Source organism: Priapulus caudatus, unplaced genomic scaffold (assembly GCF_000485595.1).
Source record: "Priapulus caudatus unplaced genomic scaffold, Priapulus_caudatus-5.0.1 Scaffold1978, whole genome shotgun sequence".
In the NCBI taxonomy this organism is placed as follows: Eukaryota; Metazoa; Priapulida; class Priapulimorpha; order Priapulimorphida; family Priapulidae; genus Priapulus; species Priapulus caudatus.
Window position 1 is genome coordinate 48,474 of NW_014579039.1, and position 8,724 is coordinate 57,197.

At 51.7% G+C, this 8,724-nt stretch overlaps 1 protein-coding gene across 1 annotated transcript; it reads right to left on the reverse strand.

The window, feature by feature from the left end:
* Nucleotides 1–7,461: 7,461 nt before the first annotated feature.
* Nucleotides 7,462–8,309, reverse strand: LOC106818018 (the record flags this gene model as incomplete). Its single annotated transcript, XM_014822731.1, has 2 exons — nucleotides 7,462–7,903; nucleotides 8,219–8,309. Coding segments are annotated over 2 exons (473 nt in total), but the record flags the coding sequence as incomplete, so codon positions are not given.
* Between the last annotated feature and the right edge of the window lie 415 nt (nucleotides 8,310–8,724).

Sequence of the window (8,724 nt, forward strand, 5' to 3'; positions counted from 1 at the left end):
TTCACCGCCAATAGTGCGTTGTAATCCGTATTTTTCCTTTGCTCGAGTTAAAAAGAAGACCACTAATTTCACGGCGAGCCATCCCGATATGGCCTGGATTTGGGCGCATGTACTGTGCTACATGTTACTGCTCATTTCGCATGACGGTACCCGATGCATGGAGTTGAGCACGTATGTACTGTGATAACCAGGTGATTTCTCATTCGCATGTGCGGGGCGCCGTGCGCTCCGTATGCAGCTTCTTCGGTTTGGGCCAACGAATAGCGGTCGGGGACTCACGGATGCCGCGAGCTCGGCCGGGGGTGGGCATGTGGTACTGCCTTGTCAGTAGGTAGTATCTCTGCATGATTGCGCTGGTATCACATAATAACCTCACCCCTCCATGGGTTGAATCTCTGATTCCAGCCATCAACTGAGTTGACCCACACTCAGGCGATCTCTCGCTGGCGGATAGGCACAGGCACTAATTCATTGACCATGACATTAGAAGCTTTGGCGACGTCACCATTCGCCGAGGCTGGGACACGCCGAAATCCCCTGGACCTATGCTGAGGTGTGCTGAGGTCGCCAGGGACGGATGAAGGCTGAGGGGCGTGGCTACCTGTTTTCTGACCGCATGCATGGACGCTTGTGCTGATGAAGGCCGGAACCGGCGCGGTACGGGGACTCACCTACGTCGGCTCAAGGTCGGGATCGGCCCACGTCACTGGGACTGACACCGAAACGCGCTTGCTTGCCAGGGTGCACTACACTCCCACGCATGATCCAGACTGACCGGTGGTGTGAGAATGGTAATGAGAGCGACGTTCCTAAGGTAGCGCCTCTCGTGGCAGGCTCGTTCAGGGCACCTATCGTCCATCGTCGGGGAACAGCAGCGGCATTGGTAGTTGTGAAGTAGCAAAACTTTACTCGGCCCCCGCCCGAGAGGCGAATTCGAACCACCGTCGGTCCACCTCTCCAGCGGGTAAGCCGAGGGCGTCCAGAGGCTGGAGCCCTTCGCCATTTCAGGAAACGCGCGATTGCTTTGCCTCAGCACGCTACATTTTGCTACAGCCCTGCATGCCACCCCGAACGAGGGAAGGTAGAAAAAGGCAACGCGTGCGTGGCGGGGTATCGACGCTCGAGCCACCGCGTCTCCAGCCCCGCTGTGCTACCTGGTGCAGCTAACGACGCCACTGCGTATTGGACGCACCGGAGGCGGTAACAGTGGCATCTGTACGAGCGGGTGAACGTCATACAGTTGTGCACGTAGCTATGACGCATTGACGGTCACTTGGGCCGCCCGTTAGAGCCGGGAGGGGTTATAAGGTCACGGGTAAAGGCCACAGGCTACTCGCTGTGAATATTACGTTAACTGCCCTAATCCTGTACTCCCTGCGAGCGCAGCAGGCAGGATATCCGCGGTTCGGAGTACGCGGAAGAAGCAACACGTGTAGCGGGTTTGCTCTCCCGGTTCTCCCGCGGTGTGCACGCAAACGCACAAGGACTCTGCGACAACGCTTGACGGCTGTCGTAAGAGTGGCGGTGGGACGGATCTGGGAATGATGAGTGGCGAGTTAAACGCCGCACTACTCATGCAGCGTGTACGGAATGCGCTAATGGTGCTGGCCTTGCGGCCGGAATGTTCTTTAGCGGCCTCCCATTGGTCGAATCTCGCGGGTCGGAGACTCGAGAGGCGGAGGGGTAGTAGTGTAACGAATTTCGCGCAGCCACACAGTAGGCATTCCGTGACGCACTGGCTGCAGGAGGACTGACGGACACGGGAAATCCCTGGGAACTCAGCGAGTGTGCTGAATCGCACAGGACGTAGGAGCTGATGGGCGTGTGGCTACCTGTTTTGACGCATGATTGACGTGTGTGAGGCCGGAACGGCGCGAAGTACGGGACACCTACGTCGGCTCAAAGGTCGGATCGGCCCATCACTGGATGACCACGAACGCGCTTGCTTGCCAGCGTTGCACTTAACCTCCCACCGGCATGTCCAGACTGACCAGCGTGTTGTGGAGCAATTGTAATGAGGAGGAATCGTCACTAAGGCTAGCGCCCTCTGGCAGGCTACGTCAGGCGCCCTCTGGCAGCTACGGTTCAGGCACCTATCGTCATCGTCTGGGAACGAGCAGCGGCATTGTTAGTGGAAGTAGCAAATTACCTTTACGCGCACCGCCCGAGAGGGATTCGAACACCGTCTCCACCTCTCCAGCGGTAAGCCAAGAGCGGCGTCCAGAGGCTGGAAGGCCCTTCGCCATTCCAAAGGAAACGGCGCGATTGCTTTGGCCTCACATCGTACATTTTACAGCCGCAATGCCTACCCACGAACGAGGGGAAGGAAGGAATAAGGCAACAGCTGGTGGCGGGGTCGATCGCTCGAGCACCCGTCTGCCAGCCCCGTGCTGCGTACCTGTGCAGCTAACGAGCCACTGGTATTGGCGGCACGCACCGGCAGGCCGGTAACAGGCATCTGTACCGAGCGGTGACGTCATACAGTTTGTGTCCCACGTAGCTTATGACGCTTGACGTCACTGGGCCGACAACCGGTTAGAGCCGAGGGTTATAGGTCACGGACCGACTGGTGGAAGGTCCACAGGGTCCTACTTCTAGCGCGCGGGTGAATATTACGAAACTCCCTATCCTGTACTCCCTGCGATCGGCAGTCAGGGCCAGGATATCCGCGGTTCGGATAGCGGGAAGAAGCAAACACGTTTTAGGGTGCTCTCCGGTTCTCCCCGCGGTTGTGCACGCAACGCACAAGGACTCTTTGCCGGACAACGCTTGACGGGCCTGTCGTAAGAGTTGGGCTGCGTCTGGGACGATCTGGGAGAGAGTGGGCGACGTAAACGCCGCACTACTCTTGCACGCCGTTGAGTACGGAATTGCGCTACTGCGTGTGGTGCTTGCGGCCGAATGGTGGGTGTAGTCGCCCCCATTGGTCGAATCTCGCGGGCGAGCACTCGAAGGGCGGAAGGGGGTAGCTTTGAACGAATTTCGGTCTGCCGCAGCAATCACATCCCGCGTTCTGCCTCTCGGCGGCACGTCCCAGCGATCCCCGGCGGTATGTGAGGGGGCTCACCCCCACATGGTAAGGGCAAATGCACGCTGTCTGGCACGAGCGTGTCCGAAGCCGACCGACCGGTCACGGTGAAGCCGATCGTGCGTCACGTCGAAGGCCGGCGATACGTCACGTCCGAAGCCGACGTGCTTGATCTGACGGGGGAACTGACCCACGGTAGTCACGTCTAAAGCGGCTGCTGGCGAGCTCACGTCTAAAGCCCATAGCGTGCGGGTCACGTCTGAAAGCTGACCTTACGTGACACGGCTGAGCCGACGTTGCGTGTCACGTTCGCGTGTGCGTGACGGGCCTGCTCTGCAGCGTATAAATACCGTGCTTCCCCAGAGCCCACCGGCAGTTTCAGTTCAGCCTCAGTTGAGCTCAGTGGGTTCGTTCCAGGTCAGTTCACCCGGCAGCGCTGCGGGGAACCAGTCAGGCCAGCAGTCAGGAACGGGTCAGTCGCGAGAGGAGGCACACAACGCCAGCGTACAGCACTGTAAGCAATCACCAGCATCTCTGCAAGGACTTGGCGCTCTCTACAGAGGATCGTTTTGGGTAAGGCTTGCGCCTCGCTCGCTATTCTTTGCTATCTATACTCGGGCCTACGCCTGCGAGGAAGATTGACCGTTTTATGCCCACTCTGGTCTGTTGACCAAGGGCGCGTATAAAATGCCCCGGGACCTATCCCGGTTTGGTAAACACTGTCCTTTTTAGTTGGGGTTGTTGTTCTGCTGCGACGGCGTACAATCCCAGTGGTCGAACAGTGGGAGGAGTTCCCACGTAACGGGGAAAACGTTTACATATATTACTATATATATATATATAGTCAGTATAACTTTGTCTCTCTTGGGGAAATCGCGCGGTTCTTCAGCGTGTGATCATGCGCGCTGATTTCGCTGAAGGTCATCCAACGACCTTTGGGGCAGGGGCTGTGACTAGCCTCCTTCCCCGTGCTTCGCCACACCGAGTCGTCCGACTTGCCCGCGAAGACCAGGACATTCAAGCCAAAAATTGATCAAAGGTTCGGACTGTATCACGCGTACAAGACGCGCACAACAAAATACACCAAGCCACGGGCCACGCGGATCGTTAGCTGACTGGCGGTTCAGAACTTGGCGGTTCAACCGGTGAAAGCTGTTAATGTTTTACGTCTGCTGCCGTGCGGGTGCATGATGGGGAGGGGGAGGGGAGCTGGGAGGTGGCAGGTTGTTTTGTGGGGTGACGCGTGTGTGATGGTGTGTTGTTGGTATGTGGGGGGGGCGCTGTCGTGTGGTGTGTTGTGTGAGTGTGGTGTGGGTTCCGTGGTGTGGTGATGATGCGTTTGCGCCACGTTGAATTTTTATCACCGTCAGTCGTTTGCCTTTTGTTCGGTGTCATGCGTGTTCCCTGATTATAGAGGTTAACTGTTTAATACCGCTGTGAAAACGACATTTTTTACCTTGTCTGTCGGTCCGTCGGTACATTTTTTTTGTCCGCGGTGAAGTGTGATTTTCCGTTCATAAAAATTAAGTACGAAACCGCCTCGTTTTTTACAGCCGTTTAATTTTGTTTTTGTCCTAGATCTTATTTCCGGGTGTTTTTCATGTTTTGTCGGTTAAGTTAGTCAAGCTCAACAACAAATGTGATTGAGAAATGAAAAATACAGAATAAAAATACAAAAAATGGAATCGCTAGGAAACTGAACAAAATGTCGCATATACTCACTGAATTGGATGATTTCGAGGTAGGGAACCCATCAAACACGTTCTGCTGCCAGTTATGCCAAACCATGATCACTCTGACTGAGAGTTCGGGGGTGGGCGGGGAGTGGTGGTTGCCCCATTCAGAAACCGCCTCGTGCCAGTGATTGCAGCCATACATGTCACTGCCTGAACTGCAGATGTCAGGGCGCGTATATAGACCGCTGGTAGCCAATGCCTATGGGGGTTCCTCCGTGCCAGTAACTGCACTGACAGCCACGTCAGGCAGTGAACTGAGATTTCCGGGGGTGGCGGCGGAAATTAGACCGCTGAGTGCCATATGTATGGCGGGTGCCTCCGTGTCAGCTAACTGCCATTGCAGCCACGATCAATCGTGAACTGAGATTTCGCTGGGGTGGCCTGGGCATTAAAACACTCGCTGCCCAGTCGACGGTTAGCCATGATCTCTGATGGACTGATATTTCGGGTGGGGGTGGGGTGCGAAAGTGTGGCCTCCGTGCCAATGATTGCAGTCGTTTGCTGGGAGCATTAAGGCGAGGCGTCGTTAGAAACGCATTTTCACATTTTCAAATATTAATGACCTGCGAGTGCGGGGCAGTTAATTTCACTCGTCTTCTCGTGCTTAATGCTGTGCAGAAAGTCGTAAGAGTGATAATTTATTGGTAATGCGCTAAAGTTGGACTCGGAGAATGTTAATAGTTGAGGTGAGCAGTAAATCTAGCGACCATGTTGTTAGTGAAAGAACAGCCACATTAGCAAAATATGAAACTTTTGATTGCAAATAACGAATGCATTCTAGTTCGTAAGACTAACGTCAATTTATACTGTACTTGAGCCTAGCTCTCGGTCAAATTTTAGTCATGGCAATACTATGCTTAACCCTATCCCTAACCCTAACCCTTGGGAGCTGAGGTCGCATGATCGTATGATTGCAGTGGTTGCATCTACCACAAGGAGGCCCATAGAAATCGCTATCGGCACGCAGCGTAATTACCGGCATAAAGAGACACTGCGAATTCAAGAATGATGCTTGGGTAACAATTTTCATACAACATTCGTGTCTGCCACGAATTAATTAGCATTGTTTATTGCGTGAAAAGTGGCTTTTGTGGCTACACTGAACATTCTGTGGCCCAGTGTTTGTTTATCTGCCTGTCTGTTGCACCCATTCAAGCATCAGCTAGAAGAATTTTGCATGAGTTACAGCCTTGAAATAAACTGGTCCCAGATGTATTGTTTTATTAGAACAAGTCTTAATATAAAAACGGTCCATGATGTCAATCGCTTCGCCAATAGTGTCTATCCGCAGCAAAGCGTAAATGCCTATTCTTTAGATATGATAAAAATTGCCTCCAGCCATCATTGTTGGAGCGCGTAAATAAAACGTCTACCAATAACCCTATGAAGTGATAGCGCCTGGTGGACAATTCCCGCAGCCGCTTCAATCGCTATAAAAAAATAACGGTTTGCTTCCGAGTGCTAATTTTTGGCATGGCAGACAACAAGATCAATTTGACAAAAAAGCCCTTTTAGTTTCCAAAAATTATTCAATCCAATGCAAAATTTGACCCGTTTTATATGTCCGATCATGTGGCATTCTAAATTACCAAGAAATCGTATTCGACGTGCGATTTAAAAAAAAATAATTTATTGATTACAGAATATCAAGTTTTGCATAGGCCAGTGGTGGGCAAACTTTTTAGAGCGAGGGCCGCATCAGTGGGCCATGAAAAGTCAAAGGGCCGCCCCTTTTAAAATCAGGCGGTGCGCTCTAATATAACAAGGAGAGGAAGCGGATTGGCTTTGTGCGTTTCGCCTCAAGGGCACCATCTCTGGGCCATAATTAGCTGAAATGGCGTTGCAGAGCGAACCCAGAGACAATAGAACACTAATCTGTATGACACTAAAAAAGTCAGCCTCGGTTCAAGCGTTGACTTTCATAAAAATTTATAGATTTTTTTATATTTTCTAATCTAGGCTTCCGCGGGCCGCACAGAACCTCGTAGAGGGCCGCATGCGGCTCGCGGGCTGCAGTTTGCCCACCCCTGGCATAGGCGAATGCAATTTTATTCAATGTAAATCATTCTATTCAACTCTAGTGACTACTCGAATTATGCACCAACTTGGCATTCCGCAAAGCAGACGGGCAACGGAATCGCCTTGTAGCCGGGAGGGTGGGGTCAAAGAAATCGCCAAAACTCAAAAACCAAACAGCGAATTAAACCAAAATGTTGCATCCGTGTGCAGCGGTGTTTGTCGGAACGTATTTTATTGCGTTTGAAAAAATGTTTCTATACAGACACGTGACCGCTATTAAATCACTACCGGTTCATTACCCTGTTAGGTTAGAGGATCTGACGAGTCATCGGCCGACCAATTGAGGGGCCCGCAGCTCGTGCACTAAAGCTAACGCGATGTTTTGTGGTTGCATTATTTAGGCTGGCTATCGTGTGTGGCAACGACATGCACATGGAGATGGGTGGATGGTTACTGGTAATTTAAAACGAATTCTTTCAATGTATGGCCCCCATTCGACTGCGCAACTGTTTTTAAGGCACAAATGTGGTGTCGGTTAGTAAATTCGCAATATTTTTTAAAACGCTTGGCAACATATGTCATAACTCTCATGGTGCACAGCTGAAGTGCATGGCTACCTAGCTTTAATATTGCCACTCGGCCGAAAACGACCGAAATACTATTTTTCAGCTCCAGAAATTCAAATCTTAAGGATTTAATAGTGGTCTGTTCTCTACTCGTCACTCACTGATAGTCGAGCTATATAGATGGCGCCACTATCATTCGCTGCTCCATTGTTTCCGGCAGCTCCATTGGCCGACTCATGTTCATGTACATGTCGTTAATCGGCCGACTCATGTCCATGTACATGTCGTTAATCGGCCGACTCATGTCCATGTACATGTCGTTAATCGGCCGACTCATGTCCATGTACATGTCGTTATAGGTCATGCAGCCGGGCTGGCTAGTGGCGCTCCCTACATCATTGCGCAGCTTAGTTTGATGAGGCGTCGACGAATCGTATATCTCGCTGTAGATGATGCTCTCTTGTTGGTTGGCTGGTGCGTTGGTTGAGACAGCGCCACCTGCATCGTCGGAAGAGGGAGAAGAGAGAGGAGCAGTGTCGGGTCTTTTACCCCTCCTGCCGGTAAAATCAGTCAGTGTCAAACGCCGTGAGTCATGTTGGATCATCTGACATACTTTTCAGGCATGGCGGTATACTAACACACTCACGTACGCAAACGCACGTACACGCACGAACGCATACGTACACGCACGCACAGACAGATGAACAATATCACACACACACACACACACACACACACACACACACACACACACACACACACACACACACACACACACACAAACACGCACACACGCGCGAGCGCATGAACGCAGTTACACAGACTAACAGACACACGCACGCACGTACACACATTTACATCTAGCTTACCTGATGACGACGATGATGACGACGATGACGATGACAATCAACAACGCAGCTGCCGCAGCAGACGCTAGCGCGGGAACGAGTTTACTGATCCCTACGCACAAACAAACGCACAATTACCACCAGGGGGCAGGGCAGGCGGGTAATAGCAGCCATTGCGTCATAGAAAAGATAATATTTGATTCGTCAACTATGTGAACCGCACGTGACTTAGTTCTGTTTGTGGCGCCACCTAGACACATAACCAGAAAAGCATTCGGCCCATCCGTCTAATGTAGTTGACACATAGCACTAGCCAATCAGCGTTACGATAGGGGTTTCCAAAAGTTGTGCTTAGTAACGATCAGGAGTAGATAATAGGGAGGAGTGTGACATCAATAAACAAGGGAAATTCGTCATTTACTAGCCTTATAATACCTACGATTTACTACACGTAACTCATCAAACTTGAGCTCAAATCGGACACAGTACATTCGCCCATCATCGTACGAAATCGTTTCCTCGTAGAC